Source organism: Zonotrichia albicollis, chromosome 31 (assembly GCF_047830755.1).
Source record: "Zonotrichia albicollis isolate bZonAlb1 chromosome 31, bZonAlb1.hap1, whole genome shotgun sequence".
NCBI classification, from domain to species: domain Eukaryota; kingdom Metazoa; phylum Chordata; class Aves; order Passeriformes; family Passerellidae; genus Zonotrichia; species Zonotrichia albicollis.
In genome coordinates this window covers 2,588,766-2,615,773 of record NC_133849.1, presented here as the reverse complement: position 1 = coordinate 2,615,773, position 27,008 = coordinate 2,588,766, and the positions used below count along the sequence as shown (strand labels likewise).

At 54.3% G+C, this 27,008-nt stretch overlaps 1 protein-coding gene across 1 annotated transcript; it reads right to left on the bottom strand.

The window, feature by feature from the left end:
• Nucleotides 1-16,761: 16,761 nt before the first annotated feature.
• On the bottom strand, nt 16,762-17,827 carry LOC141725736 (uncharacterized). Its single transcript, XM_074529770.1, has one exon. The coding sequence runs from the start codon at nt 17,668-17,670 to the stop codon at nt 16,762-16,764; it is 909 nt and encodes a 302-aa protein (XP_074385871.1). The 5' UTR covers nt 17,671-17,827.
• Between the last annotated feature and the right edge of the window lie 9,181 nt (nt 17,828-27,008).

Sequence of the window (27,008 nt, the reverse complement as noted above, 5' to 3'; positions counted from 1 at the left end):
ACGCTGTGCACGGGCCAGGCGCTCAGCACATGGAGGAGCAGCTGCAGCGCCAGCTCCGCAGTCCTGCTCGAGGACATGATGGTTCCCCACATGGTGGCGGCAGCTCTGTGGGGTCAGAGCTCTGTGTCAGGGCGGGCTCGGCCACAGCGCCGTGGCCTGGGCAGCTGCAGGGCCCCGCGCTGGCCCTCAGCCCTGCCTCTGCCCACTGCCCCTGGCCGGCAGCGGCCAGCCAGCTCACGTGGGTACAGGCCCCGAGGGGCAGGGAGAGAGCGTGGCACCAGGCTCAGGAGCTGACATGGCAGCACTGGAAAACAGAGGAGCCAGAGGATCCTGGAACTGCCCGCCTGTCTGGCAGCCAGCAGGGACAGGCTCTACAGGGTGACGGGCCGGTCAAGCCTGAGCCCTCAAGGCACGTGGGGCTGCCCTACCTGTCACACGATGGGGCCCAGCGCAAGAGGGTGATCAGCACATCACAGGGGTGTTCCTGGGTCAGCTCCAGAAGGGCCTTGTCCAGCCTGTGCCCAGCAGACTCATTGGCCGTGAGCCACTGGTGGATGAACCTCACCATGGCGGGCACCTGCAGAGGGCACGGGGAGACTCGCAGAGCTGCCAGAGCAGCACCTTCCCCTGAGAAGTGCTTCCCTTCCAACCGCACTGGGCTGGGCCTCAAAGGCCAAAGGAGCCCGGCAGACCCAGCTGGAGGCGCCACACCACTGCTGGGGCCATCGAGCCCTTGCCCCAGGCTGCTTACTTGTGTTGGATTGGAGATACCCTTCTCCACAAGCAAATCCAGCATGGCAGCACCGGTCTCGGCATCGAGGAACGGAAGGTTGGCCAAGACCCGTGCTCACACCGGCGGTCTCTTCCTGCCAAAGGCACGTGATGAATTCACAGAGGGTCTGGGGGAGAAGGGCAGCAAGGGAGGGAGAATCCATGGAGCGCTCCAAGCCTGGTGCTTGGCTGAGCAGTGCCAGCAGGCCCAGCCCAGGTGGGGATGGCCGCAGGTACCTGCGCCGTTCTGCCCAAGCGGCCACGGGCATCTTCCTGTTCTTGTGTCCCATCCTTGGCTGCATCTGGCAAAGAGCGAGCGCAGCCAGAGCTGAGGGGCTGTGGGAGAGGCCAGAGAACACAGCCCAGCCCTGAGCTCCCCAGGCAGGGAGAGCCTCGGGATGCCCGGGGGATGGAGCGCAGCTGCCAGGTGCTCCAGCCCAGCTTCTGTCCTATCCATGGATATGTCCACAGGGATGGGATGGGATGGGATGGGATGGGATGGGATGGGATGGGATGGGATGGGATGGGATGGGATGGGATGGGATGGGATGGGGCCAAGCTGGCTACAGGCACCAGCCCTGTGGCCCAGCTCTGACACTCACGCTCCTGCAGCAGCTGGAACTGCTCCAGTTCTTCAGGCTGCTGTGCTGAGGTAGCTCCAGCCTCTTCCTCCTCCAGCCAGGCCAGCTTGGGCACGCTGGGGTGTCTCTACTCCATGTCACTCTTTGTGGGTAGGAGTGCTTGCTGAAGCAGAGAGGCCTCGGAAGGGCTGGAGATGAGCAAGTGCTGCAGTTGTGCCCTGAAGGCACCTGCAACAGAGGAGCCTCGGGAAGGCCACAGGACAGGAAGTCCCGCAGTCTGTCCTCGAGGGCAGCAGCAAGAGAGAAGTCTCAAGAAGGAAATAGGACTGCAAGTCCTGCAGTCTGTCCTCGAGGGCACCGGCTGCAGGGATGGCAGACGCTTGGGAAATGCTCCACGTCCCCGAGTCCCGCAGCCTGGCCTCGAGGTCACCTGCACAGGGAACGCCTCGGAAAAGCTCCGGGTCAGCAAGGAACGAGCTGGCTGTGTGGGGGCTCCTCACAGCCTTGCTCTGTCCCGTCCTGTCCCGTCGCGTGCACCGAGCACTGTGGCGTGCCCGTGGCGCCGCCAGCACCTACGTCACGGTGTGTCACAAAGTGTCACCCTTGCACACTCTGTCCCTTTCCATCCCACGGTGACCACGGTGCACTGTGTCACAGAGAGCCCCAGGACACACCTCCACGTGCCCTGGGGACACCCCCACCCCACCCAAAGTGCCCCAGCTTGCAGGCAAGACCTTGCCCCAAGTGTTGAAGACACAGCCCAGCAGGAACTTTAGCAAGGGCCCAAACAAGAAGCAGCTGCTCCTCTGCTCTGCCTGCTCAGGGCAGCAGAATGAGCCCCCACGGCTGCCAAGGCAGCAGAGCAGGAAGGGCACCGGGGCCTTCCACAGGCCCTGCCACGGCCTCTTTGGGACCAGTCCCGGTGCTGGGTGGCTGGCACACTCGCAGGGCCGTGACACAGACACGGGACGTGTGGCCCAGAGCTCCAATGCTGCTCTGTCCCCTGGGCAGCGCTGACAGCAGCAGCTGTGGAAGAGTCCCTGCCAAAGGAGATTTGCCATGCCCAAGGCCTGCCAACGCTGGTGCCTCTCTCCTGCCACAGAGACCTGTGGCCCCGGGGGACATCTCTGCCAGAGGACAGCCAAAGCCAGCGTGCCTTGGTGTCTATGTGATCTTTTCTGCAGGTGGCTGTTGGCAGGAGCACCTGGAACAATTGGTGGCCACACTTGGTATCTGTCAGAGGCAGAAGCTGTTGTCTCTTCCTAGAATGATTTTTGCTCGGAAGTGATTATCTGCAGCACAAAACCACCATCCCCTATTGACTTTCACAGGACAATGCCATTCTTACAGAGATACTGTCAAGTTGCCTTGTGTGCTTCTGGCTGCTTTTCTTGCTCTCTGGATGAAAACATCAGCCCAGTGTCTGATGGCCAATGCTGCGGGTGCTGCCCGTCTGGCTGTGGCCAGCAGCTCGTGCCCAAACACAAGCGGGTGCCTTCTGGGCAAGGGGATGGACTGGCACCAGCAGCCATTTTCCCTGGTGTCACGGTTTGATGCTGGCACAATGCCAGTGCCCCCATGAAAATACATTCTCCCTGGTGTCTGCTGTGAGATGTGACCAGGAATAGAGTGAAGCAGGCTCCAGCTTTGGAATACAAAGAAAAAAAACTTTATTAACTTACAATATATAAAAGAAGCACACAGAAAGAATGAAAACCTTCCAAACATTCCTCCTCCCGCCAAACAAATTCCCAATACATCACAGTAAGGCAAAACCTTGGACTCGCAATTCAGTTGCCACCCCTCAGGTCACCAACTCTCAATCCATCACGACCCCTCAGATAATCAACTCTCAGTTCATCAAGGAGAGAGGAGTCCCTCTTGTGCCACAGGCTTCCCCAGGAAACACAGTTGAAACCTCTTGTGTTTCCATGTCACACGTGGCACTGCCCGGAGATCATTTCCCATGGTGACATCTTCCTTCCATGCCCAGTGCTCTCACCACTGCACACGCACCAGAGCTGCTTCTGGGGTTCCCCTTTTAAGGATGCTTTGCCCAGTTCCAAAAATGAGCACAGTCTCTCACTTTTGGGACACCTGTCCCTCCCAAATTCACCTCTGCGGCCGAGGGGTCTCAAGAACAGAGATCTTCTTCCTCACTGAAGGTCAAAGGCACCATCACCCTCCTCACCCGTCGTCTCTGTTCATACCACTCCTTCACATCACATCCCTGCACTCTCTTGGCTCCGAGCCATTGCCTCCCCCTAAATGCAGTCTCTGTGTCACAGGAAAAATGGTTCTGTCCATGGCTATGCAAGAAAAGTCCAGCCAAAGGCCACTCCATCATCTCCTCCCGCCTAAGATTCTTCTCAACTTCTTCTGACATCTTTCGCTTGCACGGACTTTGATCACACTTGCCCTTTTTTCTCCTATTTCATCCCTATCTTCTCATTCAGCTCCAGCAGGATCAGCATTTGTAAGGTTTCCATCATCCAAGAAAAGGGTTACAATCTCAGGCTCTGCCTGCCCAGAACTTCCACGCTGGCCCTGCCGGGCACCTTCTCTCTGCACCCCTTCTCCTTCTTGGCTGTGCTGCCAGCACAAGATGGCAAATTTCAAGGTGGCACAGGCACAGACACGGCTCTCCCTCTCTCTGTGGCCGCTGCCCGATGCCTCTCAGTGCTCCTTCACCCTTCCATCCTGCAGGGGCCTTCACCTCCCTTCTCTGTCCAAGGCCCGGCTCCCCTCACCCGGCCGCATGGCTTCCCCTCCCGCACCCAGCCGGCAGCCGGGCAGGGCAGCTCTGAACCTTTCATCCACCGGAACCAAGAGAGCTTCCCCTGGGAGTTCTCTGCTTTTAACCCCCTGTGTGCTCAGAGGTGAATCCACGTCCTCAGGGGACACACCAGTTGCCAATATTCAAATGTGAGCACAGATTGGTTCGACCACAGCATCCCAAAAATCCCACTTCCTTTTCAAACCAGGACAGCGGGACAAAGGGATCCGAACAGAAAATCCTGAACGAGCAGTACATGATGTTCGACAGCGATGTGGGGGTGTTCGTGGGAGACAACACCTATGGGGAGACACAGGCTCGGTGCTGCAACGGAATCCCTGAAATACTGGAGGATAATCGGGCTGCGGTGGACACGTTCTGCTGGGCCGGCTACGAGCTTGCTGCCCCGTTCCTCACGGGGCACCGAGGTGAGCGCGGGGCAGAGCGTGTCCCCTCGGGCCCTGCCCTGCCAATGACCCTGAAGCCCCTCAGAACGTCTCTGAGATTCAGCCCAGGCCCCTCAGCCCTCCTTCGGAACAACCCCGGGCTCAATCCTGTCCCACCCAGTGACCCCCGTGGTTCTCCCAGTCCGTCCCAGTCCATCCCTGTGCCTGCCCGGCGTGTCCATCCCGGTTGTCCATTTAGCCGGCTCCTTTCAGCCAATGAGAGGGCGTCTCTCTGATGACTCATCAGTTGCCATGCAGAGTCCCTGGCGCTGAAATCCCGAGGGCCCCGGGACGGACTCGGCCTCCCAGTGCCGCGCACTTCATTTCCAGTTAATTCTAGGGCCACCAAAATCCCTCCGAGTGCCATCCTAGTCTCTCTCAGTACTTCCAAAATCCCTCTCTCCTCTTCTCAGCCTATTCCCAATCCATTCCAAATTAATTCCCAGTTCATTCTTCGTTCAAGCCCGGACGTCCAACATCCGTCCCAGCGCGCCCCACCCTGTCACATTTCTCTCAGTGCCACCCCAATCGCTCCCACTCCCTCCCTAGCCGATTCCCAGTCCTCTCCAGCCAAACCCAGCCCACTCCTCTCTCTCTCCCAGTGCCCCCCAGCGTGTCCATCTCGCTGGTGACCCCGTCGAGCTCCCAGCCCAGCCCCGGCCGCCTGCTCTGCTCCGTGATGGATTTCTACCCTGCTGCCATCCAGGTGAGGTGGTTCCAGGGCCAGCAGGAGCTCTCGGAGCACGTGGTGGCCACCGACGTGGTCCCCAACGAGGACTGGACCTACCAGCTGCTGGTGCTGCTGGAAACTCCCCCCCGGCGCGGGCTCAGCTACAGCTGCCAGGTGGAGCACGTCAGCCTGGAGCAGCCCCTGAGGCGGCACTGGGGTACGGGGGAGCCCCTGGGGGCGCTGGCAGAGCCACTGGGAGGGAGCTGGAGAGAGCCGGGCTGGAGCTGGGAGAGGGGCTGGGGGCTGGGCAAGGGCTGGGCAGGGGTTTGGGGGATGCTGGGGAGGGTGGGATGGGCTTGGGGGGGTCGTGGTAGGCACTGGGAGGGAGTTTGGAGGTGCTGGGTGTGACTGGGAGGGATCGCAGTGGGCCCTGAGGGGCTGGAAGGAGATCAGCGATGGCAAAGCGGGGCTCGCCATGAGCTCAGTTGTGCTGGGCAGAGTCTGGGAGGGCTCTGGTTGAGTCCTGCTGGGACTGCCAAGGGACTGCGAGAGGCTTTGGGGGTCCTGGGGCGCTGGGGGCAACTGGGAGGGGGCTGTGGGATGCTGAGAGGGACGGGAGGGGCTTTGGTTTCTCCTGGCCAGGACAAAAAGGGATCGGGGGGAGGTTTCAGGGGGTCCTGGCTGGGCTGGGGGCCACAGGGAGGGCTCTGGGAGGGGCTCGGGGTGTCGGTGAGAGGTTTTGGGGGTGCTGAGCCCTGCGGACCCCCCAGAGATGCCGCCGGACGCCGCCCGCAGCAAGATGCTGACGGGCATCGGGGGCTTCGTCTTGGGCTTGGTCTTCCTGGCGCTGGGGCTCGGTTTCTCCCTGCGCAAGAAGGTCAGGGAGGGTGCCGGGGGTGGCGTCCCTCCCATGGCGGAGCGGGTGCGCTCATTCTGGGCCCCAGCCCGGTGTCACCCCCTTTTCTGTGCCCACAGAGCTCCTGCGGCGGCGGCCGCAGCCCCTCCCCGTGGGTTCGGGCCCGGCCGGGACCCCCCGCTCCGTCCCCGCTCCGCTGATTTTGGGGGGGGTCCCGTGTCCCCCCCAGCCCCGCTGGCGCTCTGCCCCCACCCAGTGCCTGCTCCCAGTGCTCCCAGTAAAGCTTCCCAGTTGGGCCCGGGGCCGTTTATTGGGGGCGATGGGGAGGGGTTTGGGGGGGGCGATGGGACGGATTTGAGCAAAGGGAGGGGGACAAAGGGTGGGGGCTGGGCCCGGGGGGAGCGGGAGGAGGAAGACCAGCAGCAGCAGCAGCACCAGAACCGCGCGGTTTTCCCGCCCCCCCGGAGCTGCAGTCCCCCCCCCCCGAACCCCGTCAGCATCGGCCCCTCCCACAGGGAGCAGGGAGTGGGAGCTCAGCCCTTGTTAAGAATCTCTAAATAATATTTTAAAATAATTTACTATGATTTTCAATTTTTTCTAACTCTTTGAAATATAATGCAATGTTTTTAAAATTTAAATGTATGTATTTTAAATATTTTAATAGTTGTTAGTAATTGTCTTGACCTGTCGTTAATAAAATTGTGTTTCTAAAGCGGAGTGGGCATCCTGGTTTGACGCTGGTGTAATGCCAGTGCCCCCATGAAAATCCATTGTCCCCATTGTCCACTGTGGGATGTGACAAGAAATACAGCAAAGCATGCTCCAGTTCAGGAATAAAAGAAAAAAAAAACTTTATTAACTTATAATATATAAAAGAAACACACAGAAGTCAGAACGAAAACCTCCTAAAAACATTCCTCCTCCCTGTCCTGGTTTGAGAGGAAGTGAGATTTTTGGGATGCTGTGGTCAAACCAATCAGTGCTCAGATTTGAATATTGGCACCTGGTCTGGCCCCTGAGGACGTGGATTCACCTCTGAGCACACAGGGGGTTAAAAGCAGAGAACTCCCAGGGGAAGCTCTCTTGGTTCGGTGGTTGAAAGGTTCAGAGCTGCCCTGCCCGGCTGCGGGCTGGGTGCGGGAGGGGAAGCCATGCGGCCGGGTGAGGGGAGCCGGGCCTTGGACAGAGAAGGGAGGTGAAGGCCCCTGCACGATGGAAGGGTGGAGGAGCACTGAGAGGCATCGGGCAGCGGCCACAGAGAGAGAGAGAGCCGGTGTCTGTGCCTGTGCCACCTTGAAATTTGATATCTTGTGCTGGCAGCACAGCCGAGAAGGAGAAGGGGTGCAGAGAGAAGGTGCCCGGCAGGGCCAGCGTGGGAGTTCTGGGCAGGCAGAGCCCGAGATTTTAACGCTTTTCTTGGATGATGGAAACCTTACAAATGCTGATCCTCCTGGAGCTGAATGAGAAGAGAGATAGAGATGAGATAAGAGGAGATGGGCCACAAGAGAAGTTGAGAAGAATCTTACACGGGAGGAAATGATGGAGTGGCCTTTCTCTGAACTTTTCTTGTATAGCCATGGACAGAACCATTTTTCCTGTGACACAGAGAGTGCATTTAGGGGGTACATTCAGAGAGGTGCATTTAGAGAGAACATTTAGAGAGTGCATTAGGGGGACACAATGACTCGGAGCCAAGAGAGTGCAGGGATGTGATGTGAAGGAGTGGCATGAACAGAGATGGATGAGGAGGGTGGTGGTGCCCTCTGCCTTCAGTGAGGAAGAAGATCTTTGTTCTTGAGACCCCTCGGCCCCAGGTAGTGAATTTGGGAGGGACAGGTGTCCCAAAAGTGAGAGACTGTTGCTCTTTTTGGAACTGGGCAAAGCATCCTTAAAAGAGGAACCCCAGAAGCAGCTCTGGTGCGTGTGCAGTGGTGAGAGCACTGGGCATGGAAGGAAGATGTCACCATGGGAAATGATTTCCAGGCGGTGCCATGTGTGACATGGAAACACAAGAGGTTTCAACTGTGTTTCCTGGGGGAGCCTGTGGCACAAGAGGGACTCCTCTCTCCTTGATGAACTGAGAGTTGATTATCTGAGGGGTGGTGATGGACTGAGAGTTGGTGACCTGAGGGGTGGCAACTGAATTGCGAGTCCAAGGTTTTGCCTTACTGGGATGTATTGGGAATTTGGTTGGGGGGAGGAGAAATGTTTGGAATGTTTTCATTATTTCTGTGTGTTTCTTTTATATATTGTAAGTTAAGAAAGATTTTTTTTTCTTTGTATTCCACAGCTGGAGCCTGCTTCACTCTGTTCCTGGTCACATCTCACAGCAGACACCAGGGAGAATGTATTTCCATGGGGGCACTGGCATTGTGCCAGCATCAAACCGTGACACCAGGGAAAATGACTGCTAATGCCAGTCCATCCCCTTGCCTAGAAGGCACCCGCTTGTGTTTGGGCACGAGCTGCTGGCCACAGCCAGACGGGCAGCACCCGCAGCATTGGCCATCAGACGCTGGGCTGAGGTTTTCATCCAGAGAGAAAGAAAAACAGCCAGAAGCACACAAGGCAACTTGACAGTATCTCTGCAAGAATGGCATTGTCCTGTGAAAGTCAATAGGGGATGGTGGTTTTGTGCTGCAGATAATCACTTCCGAGCAAAAATCATTCCAGGAAGGGACAACAGCCTCTGCCTTCTGACGGATACCAAGTGTGGCCACCAATTGCTCCAGGTGCTCCTGCCAACAGCCACCTGCAGAAAAGATCACATAGACACCAAGGCACGCTGGCTTTGGCTGTCCTCTGGCAGAGATGTCCCCCGGGGCCACAGGTCTCTGTGGCAGGAGAGAGGCACCAGGAGTCTTTGCCCTGGCTTTGAGTTTTTGGTGCTGGCCTTTGCCAGCCCCCAGGCTGCCTCTGGAGCAGCCAGCTCTCTGTGCTCCCCCCAGCTGCATCTCCCTGCCTCAGGCACTGGGCTGAATCCTGCCTTAGGGGCAGGGCTCAGGGGCACCAGGCCGCCTGCTCCCCCCGTGTCTCCCCCGGCCTCTCCCTTGCACGCTCAGGCCCTGCCACGTGGATGTCTTGGCCACTGAGCGTTGTCTCTGGCTGTTTTATTCCATGCAGGCAACTGTGGCAATGTGGAAAATCTTCAATCTGGCCTGGCGCTCGCCTGTCGTGCTGGAGTATTTCCCCAGTCTCTTTCTGCATCTGCTCTTCCAAGCTTACATCAGCACGCAGGAGATGCCAGAAGAGGTTGAGATCTTCTGGCAGGGATGCCAGGAGCAACACGGCCTCTCCGCCAACCCCAACAGGTGCTCCGTGCCAGTCCTCCCAGTCTCCCCATCCCTCCCATGCCCCAGGGCAGGAGCCGGGGCTCCCAGCGTGACCTGGCCTTTGCTGTGCCCACAGCTTTGCGCTGCAGACCCTGAAGGCCCTGCTCTGCCAAATGCGCTATGAGCACGTGGTGCTGTCCATGGAGCGCAAGCGTGCCTGGGACACGCTGCTCCGTGCCGACACCCACCACTGTGCAGTGGGTCTGCTGGCCAGGTGAGACCTCGTTCTCCCTACTGCCCCTCTCCTTTGTGCCCGCAACGCCCCACACAGTCCCCGTGCTCATGGGCGGCAGGGCCTTGTCACCAAGGGAGGGATGAGCAGACTGGGAAAGGCCGGCAGAGGAGGGTGCCCGGGAACAGCCGCCTCCCAAAGCGCCCCCGGGGAGCTCGGGAGCAGACCAGAGCTCTGCCAGTCAGCCCTGGGAGAGCTTTGCCCGCCCAGCCCAGGAGCAATGGTGCCTTTTTCTCCCTGCCAGGGAGATGCGCCGTGTCTCCATCATCTGGTGCTGCAGCATGGCATCCGGCCTCTTTGAGCTGCTCAGCGAAGGCGTTTCAGACTGGGAACTGCCCGCCCTGGCCTTCCTGGTGGAGGTGAGCCCCATGGCCAGCGCTGCCTGGCTCAGCTGCCTCCCACCCCTCTGCCCTCTCGTAGCCGCAGCTGCCTGGGACACTGCCCGTGCCCTGTGCTGCTGCCTTGGCTCAGCCCTGTGCACTTCTGAGCTCCTGCCAGCTGGGCACCTCTGTGCCTGCTCTGTGCCTTGCAGCTCCTGGATTGCCTGGACTGGAGCGAATGTGCTGAACAAGTCCTGGAGATCCTGACAAGGCACCTGCAGAGCCAGTCCAGGGAGATGCGTCGCGTGGCGCTCCGAGGCCTCGTGGTGCTCACCTCGATGGTGAGAAGGAGGCAACAGCTGAAGCTGTGCTGGCAGCGTGGGGGTGGGGCAAGCAGCCCCTTGGGCTTAGCTGGGCTTTGGCAGCTGTGGCAGCTGCTCCCAGCTCTCCAGGCTTGCTGTTCAGCTGCCTGAGTGCTTTGGGACAGGCCTTCGGCCTCTGAGCCCTGCAGCAGCAGCAGCAGCAGCAGCGTGGGGCTGCCCAGCCTTGTTTTGCACACAGGATCCAAGCATGTACAGCCTGAGCGAAAACCTTGTGAAGCTACTGTGGGATAGGGATGAAGACATCATGGAGAAGACCCTCATTGTGCTCAGCCTCCTGATGCTGCAGGAAGACCTGGCAATAGCCAGCCCCATCGCCCTGCAGCTGGCTGAGGCGCTCCAGCACCTCTTTGACAATGTGAGGCTCTGTGCCCCCAGCCACGGGCACTTGGGTGCTGCCTTGGGCCTGGGCACAGGGGGCCTGGAGCAGCGGATGTGGAGGGCTTTGGCTTCCTTTCCAACAGGACAACAGCCTTGTGCAGCTGCTCTCCATTCGCCTCTTCCAAGACGTGATTGCCTTTGTAGTGGCAAAGGGAGAAAAGCCCCTGAAGAAGCCTGTGAGCCAGAGCCTGCTCCCACTCTTCTTCCACTGCCACGATGAGAACCCATGTGTGGCACAGGTGAGGCCTCCTGGGTGTCCCCATGGGAGGGGGCTCAGCTGTCTCCCCAGCCCCTGGCACCTGACGGGCTCCAGCCTCCTCCCGGCCCTGGCTCAGAGATGCGGCTCCTGTGCCCTGGGCTGCGGTGCCATCTCTGGCTCTCTGCTGCTCTGCAGGCCTCTCGGGAAACGCTGCTTTCTGCAGTGAGCTTCCTGAAGAGGAAGGATCTCAAGCAGCTGCTGCAGACGGATCAAATGTGGAGATTTGCTGAGTGCTTGGTAAGGAAGGACAGCCTGGAATGCCCAGCCCAATCCCCGGAGCAGGCGCCTGCCCACGGCGCCCAGTCTGTGGGGCTGGCAGCTGTGGCCCCTGGCCAGTGCCGCACGCAGGGGCACCGGCCTGCGCCCCACACGCCGCTCCCTTCCCTGGGCCGTGCGGGCTCTGCTCCAGGCTCCTCTGGCCCCAAGGCCGGTGCCGACGGAGCCCCGAGCCAGCCGGGCTCTGCTGCGGGGCAGCACCGCGGCTCGCCGGGCCCTGTGCCCCGTGCCGAGCCCGGCGCCTGCGGCTGCTGCCCGGGCCTCGGGGCTCTGTGGGCAGGGGGAGCAGCGCCGGCCGTAGGGAGAGCCCGGCCCAGGGGCAGGGCCCGCATCAATCCTTTCCCTCCGTGCTCTGCCGCTCTCTGCAGCTGGCAGAGGACAGGAGCCGAGCGGCCGAGCACCTGCGCCTGGCCCTGCCCTACCTGCGGAGCGCACAGGAGCCCCTGCGAGAGGCGGCCGTCAGGTTCATGGGTGAGCGCCAAGCCCGGCTCCCTCCCCGGCCCGCCCCATTGCCGCAGCTCGGCCTCGGCCCCGCCTGCTGTGCCGGCAGCAGGATCCGGGCGCGGGCATGGGCAGCCCCCGCTGGCCTGGGCATTGCTGCTGCCGCCCTCTGGCAGCCGTGCCCTGGGGCGGCAGCGTGCGCCAGGGGCCCGGGCTGAGCCCTGCCCGGCCAGCAGGGCGTGAGGCCTCAGGGCTGGCAGCGCCCGTGGGCGGCAGCTGTGCCTCTGAAGGCAGGACACGCTCTGTGCTCCCCAGGGATGGCCGGGCGCTACCTGACAGGGCAGCAGCCGCACTTCCGCATCATCTGCAGCGGTGAGTGAGGCCCGCGGGCTCTCGGCGGGGGCTGCCGCTGGCAGCTGCGTTCCCTGGCCCGCCCGCCGACGGCTCCGCTCCCTGCGCGCCCCAAGGGCAGCGGGGCCACAGCGCAGACACCTTGCAGGGGCCTGCGGGACATTCCTGGCCAGCAGCTGCCAGCTCGTCCTTCTTGGCTCCTGCTTCCTCCAGGCCGTGCCAGGAGCTGCGTGGCACGGACGAGGCTGGAGGCTCTGCCCAGCTCGCCGCAGATCCAGCCTCTGACTGTGCCTCTGTTTCTCTCTCTGCAGCCCTTCAGGACATGACGGATGACAGCAGCCCTGCCATCTCATGCCTGGCGCTTCAAGCTCTGCACATCCTTTTAGCTGTACAGAGGAGCGTTCCCTGCTCCCGGCTCCAGAGGATGCGAGACCAACTCCGCCGCCTCTGGCAGTCGCGGCCTTTCCTGTGTGCCCGTGGCTGAGTGTCCTGCCGCGGCGCTGTGGAGAACTGATCCGGGAGGCTGCGTCTGCTGGGGCCGCCTGAGCCTGCGGGGAACACCTCTCCTCTGCCAGCACTTCCTTTCCCTTCACCCACTAGAGGAACATTAAATTGCTGTTGTTGGATAGCCGGGTGTCCAGGAGCTTTCTCTTGGTGCACAGTGTCTTCAGGCCAATGGGGAAGAGGGGAAAGGCTGCTTGGTCTGCGCAATTTGCCCAAGCGTGCGGTGTGGAAGGGAAAGTGGCCAAACGCCCCTTGGCCTTTGGTGGTTCCTGCAGGAATGTTTTTGTTCCTGCATCAAGTTGTCTGGAGCTGGGGGAACAAGTGTGTTCTGTGTTGTGAGAGTCTGTCTGAAATATCCCTCATCTGCCTTACGATTGTCATGGAGAGAGACCACCAAAAAATTAAAACCCCCGTTTGCTGATCCGGTGGCAGGGAAAGTCATGTGCCTGAGGCCTGAAAGTGTTGCTAAGTTGCTGTTTTCACAAAAGTTGTTTGTTATACGCTACACTGAGCTCACAGGGCATCCTGCCCTTTTGCACAATAGCTCTGGGATCCTCCCTACCTCTCAGCCTGGCTGGTTTGAGCTTTAGGGTGGTCCCCTTCTCCAAGAGAAGACCGTTCATAACCACCGTGACAGAGAAGTAGAGATGTAAGAAACCTCTTCATCAAGGGACTGAGACATGAAATCCCTATGTGAGAAGGCCCCTCTCACCTTCTTCCAGAGACTGGGACTGAAAGCCCCAACTCGGGGGAGGTGTACAGGGCGAGGAAGGAAAGCTGCCCAAAGCAAGATGGATGTTGCAGGTGTAGGCAGTGGACAATGAAAACAATGACTCTCGCCTGCTGCCAAACTTGGACTGTGTGTATCCTTATTTCCCACCGCCCCCCGAAGATACAATAAACTACCTTTGTTTTGGCTGCAAAATCCATCCCCCTTGCCCCAGTGAAAAAGAGTATATTTGGGGTCCAGATGAACTGGGCCTCTGAGACCTCCCCGACGCAACAAGCGGGTCCTCGACTGGACTGGACCAAAGGACTTCGTCTCTACCTTTGGTAGCTCTATCCCCTCTCTCTTTCTCTCTCTCTCTCTCTTTTGTCTCTCTCTTCCCCCATCTTTTTCTCTCCCTTAATCTCTCTATCGCATTTTGCTGTGGTCATTCAATAAAGGTGCATTTGTTTAGATTATCATTGCAAACCCACCTGTACCGTGTCAGTTTGTTTTGAACCATCACGAAACCAGGCCATGAGGACGGATCGTGACACCCCCCAAGGACCCCTCCCCAAATTCCCACCCAAAGCCCCCCCAGCACCCCCAGACCCCGCTAAAACTCCCTTTAAGCTCCCCCCAAACCCTCCCCAAATCCCCCCGAATCATCCTCAAGACCCCTCCCCAAATTCCCCTCACGACCCCTCCAGGACCCCTCACCTGTTCCTGCGCCTCCTCAGCAGCTCCCGGAGCCCCCCGTCCTCTCCCAGCGCCTCCCCCGCTCTCTCCAGCGCCTCCCGCAGGACCCGCCCGAGCCCGGGGCGGCTCCCGGGGGTCCCTGAGGGGGTCCCGGGGGGCGGTGAGGGGGGCGGGGGCGCCTGCTCCATGCCCGGCCCCGGGGTCAGGGGGCGCTGCTTCATGCTCGGGTCTGATTGGCTGGAGTGGCGCGGGCAGGGCGGGAGTTGCTGAGGGGAGATGCCTGGTGACTGGCTGGTTTCGTAGAGGGTACGGTGATTGACAGGAGTGGGCGGGGGAGGCGAGCGGTGATTGGTTGGATAGAGGCAAAGAAGGCGGGAGGTGCTGAGGAGAGACGTGCGGTGATTGGTTGGATCGGAGCACAGGGAGGCCGGTGTTCCTGAGGGGAGGCATGCAGTGATTATTTGGTTTGGGGCAGTACGCGCCGTGATTCGTTAATTTGGGAGATGAAGCATGGTGATTGGATGGTTTGGGGCAGGGCACGCTGCTATTGGCTGGGAAAAGTCCGGGATTTTTAAGGGACATTCCATATTTTTTTGGGGGAAAAACTCTCATATTTTTAAGGAAAAATTCCCGTTTTTTGCAGGGGAAACATTGCCGGATTAATTGACCCCACATGACCCCAAATAACGCCAAAATACTCAAAATAAACCCCAAATACCTCGAAAAAACCCCAAACATTACCTAAAAGTCCCCCAAATAACCCGGAACAAATCCAAACAACCCCCAAATAACAAAATAAACCACCAAATAAAACCCCAAAAACACTAATTCATTTCAACTACACCTAAAAAACCCCATATACACCAACATTAACCCCAAGAACCCCAAGTAATTCCAAAGAAGCCCCAATAAAACCAAATAAGCCCAAAGAAACCCAAATACTTCTAAATGAACCCAAATAATTCCAAATAACCCCAAATAAACAGAAATAAACCAAGTAAAACCCAAGAGAAACCCCAAATAGTCCATCAATAACCCTAAACAAACCCTAAATAAACCCAAGTAAACCCCAAGAAACTCCAGTTCCTCCCATCCCCACCACAAAACAGATCCCGATAAATCAGAACACGCGGCACTGATGACGTTCCACTTGCTGGGCACAAACTCAGAGCACCGGCCCCGCTCAGCGATTTTCAGCCAATCAGCGCCCGGCCCGACTCTGACTCATCACTTGCCAGCCACAGACCAAGGCCTCTCATTGCGGTAAATACTCAAGGACCACGCGGGGTAATTTCCAGCCAATCAGATCGTGTCTCGCTGATGACTCATCAGTTGCCAGGAGTGGAATTTGGGGAGGCAGGGAAGGTGACTCTGGGGATGGGCTGGGGACCCCAAATTAATCCAAAACGGGGTCGGGACCCAAAAACAGAGCAGGAGGGGCCTGGAGCCCCCAAAACCAAACACGGGGGAGGGGACTGGGGGACGATCAGAAATGGGAGCGAGAGCGGGGAAAAGAGGGTCGGGACCCCAAAACTGAGGTGGGAAGGGGATGGGACCCCCAAATTTAGGTGGAAGGGGAATGGGACGGCCAAATTAAGCTATGACAGGTATGGGATACCAGAACTGATCTGGGAGAGGGATGGGACACCCTAAATTGAGCTGGGACGGGGGTGGGACTCCAAACAGGATGAAGCCTATTTTGTACCTAGAAAATGTAAACGAGTTTATGGATATGCAAAAAGTCTATGAATATGCAACAGGCTGATGTCATGGGAGACATGGACCAAGGGGCAAATATTGTTATGGCCACCAAGACTCCCCAGTTATTTTCGGGGACACTCTTCAACTATTCCAGCTTGATTACATCGGCCTGTTGCATATTCATAGACCCTCATGCATAACCATAAACTCATTTACATATTTCAGAACTATTCTACATGGCCAATGCTTTGATTACTAATACTACTACTACTACTATTAATAATACTACTACTACTACTAATAATAATCTGAAATTAAGGGGCTCTCAGGAAAAGATATGGGAGTAGAAATAACAGTTCTTTATTAGGAAAATATAAAAATACAAATGCAGTAGTACGAACAAAAAAACAGCAGTGACAGAGTCAGAATCCCCCGGGAATCCAGTGAAAAAGGTTGATCCTCTTGGAATCCAGTGGGAAAAGGGCTGATCCCCTGAGAACCCAGTGGAAAAGAGCTGACCTTCTGTGAATCCAGCGGGAAAAGCTTGATCCTCGAGGAATCCAGTGAAAAATGAGGCTGATCCTTTGGAATCCAGTGGGAAAAGGGCTGATCCTTTGGGAATCCATTTCTTACCCCCCAAAGACAGGGCAAAGGCAGGGCCACGGAGTTTTTATAGGATATCCCAAGGGTGGAGTTGGGGTTTGGGTCAGGGGAGGAGTTCTTAGCATCATAAGGAGGGTGAGATCAAATTTCTGCCTCTTAGCAACAGCAGCACTCCACACAGAATGTGTCCCCAAATCCTAAATTCCCTCTAAAAAAACTGAGAAATTATGGAACTGCTGATATATTCAATAAATTTCCTTCATTTAACCCAGTTGAGGGTGTTTTTAAAGGATGAAGGTGAAGCAGAGGAAAATTAAGGCCAAACCAAAAGGCAAAGCAGCCAGGTTTGTTCCCAACATGGATCACAGGGAATGTGAGTGACCAGGGCTGTGCCCAAAGTGCCTCCTCCAGTGGGGGATGGAGCTGGAGCAGCGCACGAACCTCTGCCTGCACTCGGGGCACTCGCAGGGCTTCCCTTAGTGGTGCCTCCGTTGGTGTTGGGTCAAGTTAGAGCTCTGTGAGAAGCTCTTCCCACACTGGGGACACTCGTAGGGCCTCTCCCCAGTGTGGATGCGCCGGTGGGTGATGAGCTTGGAGTTCTCCTTGAATCCCTTCCCGCAGTCGGGGCAGCGGAAGGGCCTCTCCTCTGTGTGAATCCGATAGTGCTGGAGGACACTGGAGCTGGTCGGAAATCTCTTCCTGCATTTATCACACTCATAGGGCCTCTTCCCTGTGTGGATGTGCCTGTGTCTGATGAGGGCGGAGTTGTACTTGAATCCCTTCCCGCAGTCGGGGCATTGGAAGGGCCTCTCCTCTCTGTGAATCCGATAGTGCCGGAGGAGATGGGAGCTGGTCTTAAACCTCTTCCCACACTTGGAACACTCATGGGGCCTCTCCCCAGTGTGGGTCCTCTGGTGCCTGATCAGTTCGGAGCTCTGGCTGAAGCACATCCCACACTCGGAACACTTGTACGGCCTTTCACCAGTGTGGATCCTCTGGTGCTTGATCAGGCTGGAGCTCTCTGTGAAGCTCTTCCCACACTCCCCACACTCGTAGGGCTTCTCCCCAGTGTGGATCCTCTCGTGCTTGATCAGGTCGCAGTTCCACCTGAAGCTCTTCCCACACTCCACGCATGTGTGGGGCTTCTCCCCATCATGGAGCTGATCATGGAGCACCAGCTCCGAGCTCTGGCTCCGTCTCCGGCCGCCTTCCCGGCCCAGGCTGGCTCTTTCCCCCTCAGATCCCCGCCGGCTGCGTTTGCAGCCCCTCCTTGTGCGGCATCTCCGGGGCTTTTCCTCCCCGTTGGCTTCCTGCGCCGTGGAGCCGCTCAAAACGGCCTCTTCCACCAGGTTCTGCCGCGGGCATTTGTCCTCCCTGCTCTCCATGCTCAGCTCCTGCTCTGGGGGAGGAAGGACAAGGACAGGATGGGATTTGCCTCCGTGCCACAGGCAAGGGCAAGGAGATCCCCCAGGGCTGAGCTGCAGCCGGGACCGTGCTGGGCTGGGAGATGGAGCAGCACAGAGGGGAAAGGGGCACTGACTTCCTCCTCACCTGCCTCAGTGTCCCGGGGCATCTTCCTCTTCCTCACAGCCTCCCTGGGGCTGGCAATGGGCAATCCTGGTTTGGGGAAAACAAGGGATGAGAGCGTTTGTAGGAGCACTGGGGGTAGGACGGTCGGGACGGACGGAGACGAGAGAGCTCTGCAGCCAGGGCGTGGAACGTGCGGTTTATTGCAAAGGGCCTGGGTGCAGGGCCCTGCTTGGAGCTGCCAGGCACAGCTCGGAGCAGGCCCGAGAGAAGAGAGGGGTAGAGAGGGTGAGAGGGTACGAGAGTAAGAGGAGAAGAGCGTAAGAGAGTAAGGGTCCCGTTACAATACAATAAATCTTCTTCTGTGTTGAATATTCTATTTCTCACTAACCAATCTAGTACAAGATACAAATTCTATAGCATTTAAATACAGCCTGAAAAAATCATTACATCACCATACTGTGTTACATTTTCAACCCTAAAAACTCCTCTTTGGACCCCTTCTGCTGAGCTAGTAGAGTCTGCTCTGACCCTTGGTCTGTCTGCGAGCAGAGGGAATTGTTTCATCAAAAGGGGAATTACCTTCAGTTGGGCCACACCATTGTTTTCCAGTTGTTCACTAACTGAGGTATCTCAAAGCTTGTTTTCATTTCAATCTTCCTTACACTATTTATGTTCACAAAATCTTTTGCCAGACAATTGTATTTATAAGGCTTTCCTGTTTTGTTGTGGTGTGTTTTTAGCTTCCGGGTCCCTTCCTCAGGTGTGCCAGTATTCCCTTCTCCCTTCCCCCTCGCCTCTTGCTGAGTGTGCCCTGTCAATCAGGCTTAACCACCAGCAAGGCGTCGTGTGGTTGGTCATAGGTGTCCCTAGTCCCTTGAGACCCTGCCCTTTTCACCTGGTTGGTAGCTCACCTGTCCCCTCCCCTTCCCCTGTCCCTGAGCTTAAAAGGTTAATCAGACCATGCGGCCGGGATTCTGTTGGAGCAGTTGCCCCGGTTCAGACCTCTGTAATCATGGAATAAACATCTGGAAACCCTCCAGCGAAATCCTCTCCTTTCTCTCTTCACCATCGCCAGAAGCTCTCTCTCCTGAGGTAAACGTAGTTCCGGACAAGCCTGGACTTGTTCAGTGCCCTGCTGCAATCTCCAGCAGCCAAGGTGTCTCTGGGGTAAAGCACCACAGAAGCCGCCGTTGGCTCAGCAGTTCGGGTCAGACGGGCCCAGGCACCATCTAACTGGTAATATTGGGATTCGTATTCCAATACTGTTTCATCTTCCCCAAAACACATTGAGTTTGAAGGTCCCTCTGCCCAAGTCCATCTCTACAATCACCGGCCATCAGGGTTCTGCAAAAACCTCCTAAACACCCAGGTTCAGCCCTGAAAAAGCCTCCCAGGAGTTCCCCATCCCTGGTTCCTCCCCTCTGGTGTTCGGGGGTTCCCCCCTGTCCCAGCTGCTGGGGTCACGCTTGGATTGGGGGTCCCCCTTCTCCTCGGTGCCCGCCCTGCCCAGGCTGCTGGCAGTCCCAGCAATGCCAAAAGCTCCCCCCGCTTCGCTCTCCCCATTTCGGGATGCCGGGGCTGTTTGGGCTCCCGGGCTCCCTTCTCCCCTCATTCTCTGCTCGGGGCTGTGAATGAGACGAGGGCTGGTTGTCCCAGACCTGCCAAGTGAGTGCTGGAGTCTCCCACACTGCGTTTCCAACTTTCCTCGAGGGAAGCAGCCAGTAAAGAGACACAGCGAGTGAGAAGAGGAGGGAGAGAATCCCCCGGGGTAACTGGGACTGGGTCTCAGAGAGGGGCTGGACCCCTCGGAGCAAGGGAGCAGAGGAGTTTCCGATCCCAATCCACTAGGAAATGGGACAAAAGGGGCTTCTAAAAATTCTGTTGGTTTGAGGGATAAGAGAGTCCAAGAGCATCCAGAATTAAAACCTGCTGGGTTGAAGAATTAACATTCCAAGAGCATCCACGGCTGAGCAAAATTCTGCTGGATTGAGGATATGCTCAAGAGCATCTGGGATTGGGCAGCACAGCTGGGTTGAGGGATATCCAAGAGCACCAGGACTGGCCAGAAACACCTAAACTTGTAATAGGTGATGGGAAAGTGTAGTATATGGTAGAGATAATTCATGCTATTAATGTATAAAATATTGTAAAATGCACACTATGTCTTTTGACCATCCTGGCCAGGAGCACTGTCCTATTCATATACATCTAGTTCCTGGACTTGGTTGAGATAAACATCGGGGTTTTTAATGAAAGAACAGAAGATTCCAGGGCGATAATCGCTGGCTTCCCCGGGTCACCAGGTCCAGCCAAGAGTGATTAACGCCTCCTTGATTTCAGCTACCACAATGATCCACAGCCCCACCCTGATGCATGTGAATGCTGACTTCCCCGGAGTCTACTGACAACATCAGACACCGGGACTGAGTCTTTGTCCACCTCTGCTCAGGTAAAGCCAAGGTTATGCATGGGAAGAGACACAAAGAACATTCGGTCATCTCTGCCTCGAGCAGAATAAACTGTAAAAGAACTCGCTGTGTCAGGCAGCATTTGTGAACAGGGGAGACTCTGACATTCGCAGGTCAGATCCGTGTTCACCCAGCACCGAACCCAGGCTCGACGCTCACCCTTGGCTGTGGTGGTTTTGACAACCGAACTTCAGTCTCGCAGACAAATTAATAAATCTTTGCTAAATTTTCTTATAAGTTTGGCTCTCGATTTGATCATTTATAACAAAAGGTACCTTATTGTTGTCTTGTTGTGTGTGAGAGTGAGTCACACACAAAATCAGCCTCAGCTTCCCGGGCGGGTGGGAAGGGGGGCTGTGGAAAGAGGAGTGTGTGACCCACAAATAAGCCATTGTTCTCCTGGCGTGTGGGGGCTGTGGCATAAGGTACAGGTGACCTGCAAACGGGCCATTGTCCCCAGGGCGTGTGAGGGGGCCGTGGCTAAAGAGTGTGAGTGACACACAAATCAGCCCCACAGGGGAACGGCACCGGAGGCAGCAGAGTCAGGGCCTTCCCAGGAGGCCCGGAGATACTGAGACCCAGAGGCCACCCCAAGGCCAGGGGGGGCCACAGGGACCCGCGATTCTCTGTCAACAGGGATCCACTCTGTGTCCTGAGGGCGGGAAAGAATGTGTGGAAGAGAATGGGAAATAAAAGTGAGTGAATGTAGACGGATAAAAGTACAGGTAATGTAGATTCTGTATTTTAAGCTTCACTATATCTCCTTGGAGGGAGGTATATTGTACTGAAAGTAGTGTGAGAAAAAAGTTATTTTTGTGTGTGTAGTTGAAAGAAAAGTGGTATTTAGGTTGTTAGTAAATGTGAAAAACAGAGGCAGAAGATGAATAGATAAGATCTTGAAAACGAGACCAAAAACCAGTAAGTTGGGTTCAGGGAAAAAAAAGAAAAGGATAGCCCTTGATGCCAAATTTTGCCCCAAACAGGCAGAGTGACTGCCTAATCAGACTCAGCTTAAGTCAATTAAGCAGGAGGTATTTTTATTAGCGACGCGTCGGAGAAATCACAAAATGGATTTCTGAGTTCACATAGCAAAAGCAAGCCTTATATACAATTTTGGGTATAGGATTACATCAGATCAGATACATAATCATGCATATTCATATGGGGCGTGGTGTAGGCGGAGCGTGGGCGGAGCGTAGGTGGAGACATCTCTTTTGGGGAATTTTCAGGTGGTCGTTCCTGTTGCCTTCATCATAGACGGGGTCTTTCCGATGAGTCTTCCTCTTTAAACTTTTGAACTCTTTTCCTAATTTGGTCAATTCCCGGTGCATTTGGCTTAGATCCCGTGGCTTGGCAAAACCCTTAGGGTCGTTTTGACATTGCTGGCTCTAAACCTGCTCAGCTTATTAGTTTCTCCTATACCTATCTCTTCTCCTGTCATGATGCTCTACCTTTTATCTAATTTATTGCTCTGTTTTCCTAGTGCTGTGCTTTCTCCGTGTGTTCTAGTGCTAGGCCCTTCTTTACATGCTTCTCATTCCATGTTTTAACCCATTACTTCTGGAAGGCTATCTGCTTTAGGGCTTCATTTCCCCCCTTTTTCTTGTAACTTACGAATTCTTTCGTCAAGTTCTGGTCCTACAGGACGCTGATAGTCTCGTACCATTGCCCAAATCATTTGGGCCTTCTTCATTATGCCCCTTAGTCTCCACCACAAACAAATGTTTGTAAGAGTTAGTAATAACAAAGCTACAATTACTACTAGCATTGGGTGCACCAGGTAATGGAAGACCTGTGTAGCTGTTGGGGAGTATCTTGTAAAGATGTCCCACCAGTGATGCTGGCCTACTTGTTCTACTTCGGTCAGGACATTCTTTATCTTTTCTGAATTGTGTTCTACCTGCCATACCGTTCGTCTAGTTGTTTGATTCACCTTTTGCACCAATTTCTTTACTTCAGGGTGTGCAAGCATTGCTTTGAGAATTTTGACGTCCATCCCTATTTGTAATTTCGGTATCTCTTGATATAGGTTGAAATTTGCGTTAATTAGCTGTTGGGTAGTTATTGGGACAGTGTAATGAAAATCACAACCTATGATCTTGGTAAAGTTGCATACACAAAAGTTAGTATTGTTAGTCTCTTCTAGGCAATTATCTATAGTGACGTTGTCACAAGCTGTCCTTACGCAAGCACACCCATTTCCTATATAGTAAACTTGTGATTGTGTTCTATCATGCGGAAGCATTTCTAAGGTACATACACTATTTTCAGCATCTAAGCATAAATCGGCAATCCTTTTGCAAATAAGTAATATCGGTGTGAATGTTCATTTGCACCTTTTTCAGGGAATAAGTGGGGTCTAACAATAATTTTAGTTTGTTAGATTTTCTTATCACCTGAGGCCCTATAAAGGTTAGGTTGTGTACTGCTTTAGGCTGGCATCGAGGGTTGAATTGTTAATACCAGCCGCCTTGTTTTTCCTTCTCTTTCTCTTGCTGGGTCAAGCTCTCGACACCTAATTTGGATTTGGTCTCCCTTGTATGCTATCATGGAGGGCTGATCCCATACTTCCCTTGCATATGGCTGATTGTTACGTAAGGCATAAACCTCGAAATAGGGTCTGCTCATTCCTAATTCCGGGTGGATACACTGATGTGCATGAGACCATGGGTCTATTGGGGAAGAGTCTTGGGGAAGAGCTATACTTATCGAGAGTCCAATGATCAGAGTTGTAAAGGTTTGGGGTGGAGTCGGGGTCATAATGTCTGGCTGTCAATTTTGTTTCTTTTGGCGTTCTCGTTGCTTGATGTGAATTTGTTTTACTCGTAAAATAACCTTTTCTAGTTCAGTGTCTAAATCTCTTTGTTTTTTAAAGGGTCTTATTTGGTCACTTGTTAGTGGATGTCGTGGGACAGAAGAATAGCAACGGGTCGATAAAACCTTAGAACGACTAAGTTTCAAACAATATTGTAACCAGCGGTGTACTCTCCAATGGCACCACTCTAATACAATTTGTTCAGGAGCTTCAAACAATTCCCTAGCTTCTAAAATGGGTCTGTTGGCGAATTTCTCTAAGGCCAAATAGTCGTCATTTTCCCTTGCTTCTTTGCAGCTACACTCATAACATTGGAGGTCCAGTAAACAACTTTGTACGTTCTAAAATTTTCTATCGCGACCTCTACAAAGAAATCCAATTAGTCTCACACAATTTCTTTCCCCACACCCAAAACACGGCTGATCGTGAATAGGGTCTTGTGGGTCAGGTCCTTGTTGACTGTATGTTTCAACTCACCCTGTCCACTGTATTGGCGTGCTACGCAATGCAGCTCTAGCTTCGGCATTAAATTCTGCTATGAGAGATAAAGGTTTTGGCAAAGTCAATGTTAGTTTATGTTGGATTCTCACGTGATCTTGCGGAGACAGCTGACTCAGAAGTCTGTACATCTAGGGCAGGTTTAATCTCCTCTTGTTTGTTTTCCGGAGCTCTCTTGACCCGTGAATAGTGGATCCACGTAGGTCGTTCCTTGATCCGAACCGCGGTGAAGGTAGTCAGCAGCACTTGGAAAGGTCCCTCCCACTTTTCTTGTAGGGGTTTTCCTAAAAGATTCTTAACATACACTCAATCACCGGGGTTAAACGGATGCAATTTGCAATCCGGTTGCTTAGGTTGGTGCTCTATCATCACAGCAGCATTCTTATCAAACTGTTTCCCCACCGCAATTACATAATCGTAAATGTATTGATTGCCAATCTGGTCTATGACATCTCCATTTACAGCTTGCATAGCATAAGGTCTACCATATAGAATTTCAAAAGGACTTAACTTTTCCTTCGATCTTGGCTTGACTCTTAATCTCAGCAGAGCAATAGACAAAGCTTGATACCACTGCAAATTAGTCTCTTGGCATATTTTAGCAATTTGCTGTTTGATAAGATGATTCATCTTTTCCACTTGCCCACTGGCCTGTGGACGGTAGGGCGTGTGCAATTGCCAATTGATTTGTAATGCTTTGCTTATTGCTTTCACTACATTTGCACAGAAATGTGTACTTCTATCCGAAGAAATGCTCTTCGGTACCCCAAACCGTGGAATAATTTCATTCAACAGTACTCTAGTTACCTCTCTTTCCTTATTTGTCCTACAGGGGAATGCTTCAGGCCACCCAGAAAATGTGTCAATTAATACCAACAGGTACCGAAACCCCCCTTTTCTTGGGAGTTCAGAAAAATCAATTTGCCATATCTCACCTGGGAATTTACCTCGGTTTATAGCTCCTAGGTGTACTTTGGTTCCTGTGTTTGGGTTGTTCCTTAGACACCGTTCACACTGGGACGTAACGTGTTTTATAGTAGTAAATAATTTTGGTCCTGCTATTCTGGTCTGCAAATATTGGTAAAGCGAATCTAGGCCCCAATGGGCCTTTTCATGTTCTGCCTTCACAAACTGTCACATCACGTTTCCTGGTATCACTAACTGTCCTGTTTCTAATCGACCCCAACCATTTTCTAGTATTTTGCCCTTATTTCTTTGAATCCACCTATGATCTGATTCTTGGTAATCTGGCTGGATATTGATATCCAGCTCCCCTGGTATTAGGGCCGCTATTTCCGCTTCCCTATTTCTTATGGCCGCCAATTTAGCTTCTGTATCTGCCTTCCTGTTCCCTATTTCTGGAATAGTATTGCCTTTCAAGTGCCCCTTGCAATGCATTATGGCCACCTGTGTTGGGAGTTGGACCGCCTCCAGCAGTCGCAGAACCTCTTCTGCATGTTTGACTGTTTTTCCTTGTGTAGTCAACAGTCCTCTTTCTTTCCAGATGGCTCCATGAGCATGTACGACAGAAAAGGCATATTTAGAGTCTGTCCATATATTAATTTGCATGTTCTCTGCTAATTCCAGGGCTCGGGTCAGGGCTATCAGCTCTGCTTTTTGAGATGAAGTCCCTGCAGGCAGGGGGTTTGACTCAATTACCCTCTCTGTAGTGGTGACTGCATAGCCAGCCATTCTTACTCCTTGCCTCACGAAGCTGCTGCCATCTGAAAACCAGTTGTCCGCGTCTTCGAACGGCTCTTCCTTGAGATCTGGGCGACTGGAGTAGACGGCTTCAATTGTTTCCAGGCAGTCATGTTCGATGAGTTCTGCTGGAACTCTTCCTTCTAAGAATGAAGCTGGGTTCACAATATTAGTTACCTGAATGGTTACATCATCTGATTCAGCCAGGATGGCCTGGTACTTTAAAAATCTGGAAGGCGACAACCAATGGTTGCCTTTCTGTTCCAGCACAGCTGACACAGTGTGGGATACTAACACAGTCACCTTTTGGCCCAGCGTAAACTTCCTGGCCTCTTCAATGTTAATTATCACTGCGGCCACTGCCCTCAGACAGCCTGGCCATCTTTGACTTACTTCATCCAATCGCTTGGAGAAGTAGGCCACAGCTCTCTTGTATGGTCCCAACTGCTGTGCTAGTACTCCTAGGGCCATCCCTTGCCGCTCATGGGAAAATAGCCAGAATGGTTTTGACACATCTGGGAGACCTAAGGCTGGTGCTCTCATCAGCTCCCGCTTCAGCCTCTTAAAGGCCCCTTCTGCCTCGGGAGTCCAAACTAGGACATTCTTGGTTTCTTTTAGCAAATCATACAATGGTTTAGCGAGTATCCCATACTGGTAGATCCATAGCCGGCACCAACCTGTCATCCCCAGAAAGGCGCGCAGGTCTCTCACCGTCTCTGGTTTGGGCATCTGGCAGATGGCCTCTTTCCTGGCTGCTCCTAGGGATCGCTGTCCTCTGGAGACTTCGTATCCCAGGTACACCACTTCCTTTTGCACCAGCTGTGCTTTCTGTTGAGAGACTCGATATCCGCTTAAACCCAGGAAATTTAGCAAGGAAATGGTCCATTCAATGCATTCTTCCTCTGTCACCGTTGCTATTAGGAGGTCGTCTATGTACTGCAAAAGGGTACCGTCTCCCAGCGGCCTTTCCCACTTATCTAATTCTTTGGCTAACTGGTTCCCAAAAATCGTGGGGGAATTGGCCCATCCTTGGGGTAATACCGTCCAGGTGAGTTGGGTCTTTCTCCCTCTATCTACAGACTCCCACTCAAAAGCAAAGATCTTTTGACTCTCAGGTTTGGGTTCCACACAACTGATTGTTAGGCTTATAGCTGTAATCAGTTGTTCCTCATTTACTTGAAATTCCAATTTGTCTTTGTTGAACTTTATTACGGCTCCCAAGTTTTCCAATAGGTCTCTCCCCAATAAGGGTTTTGGTGAATTTGGTAAATACAGGAACTGGTGAATTCCCATTTGTTTCCCAATTTTGTATTTAATAGGTTTCAAAAAGTAAGCTTTTTCTGGTTGGCCTGTTGCTCCCACAACTTGTACAAATTCATCACTTTTAGGTACCAATTCCTGATTTAAAACCGAAAAGGTTGCTCCCGTGTCAAACAAAAAGTTCAATTCCTTTTTACCTTCCCCTAGCTCCATTTTAACCAGTGGGTCTGCTAGGGTACGGCCCACCGGTCCCCCTCATTCACTATCCTGATGTGTGGTAGTAGTAGTGGCCATCAGCCTTTCCCTTAGTCGGGGGCATTCTTGCTTCCAGTGTCCCATTTCTAGGCAGTAAGCACACTGATTTGGCCCTACTCTAGTTGGGTGGGGTTGGAACCTCCCCCTCCCTCCTATTGGGTTGCCTCTACCTCTTCCCCTAGTTCTAGGTTCCGAG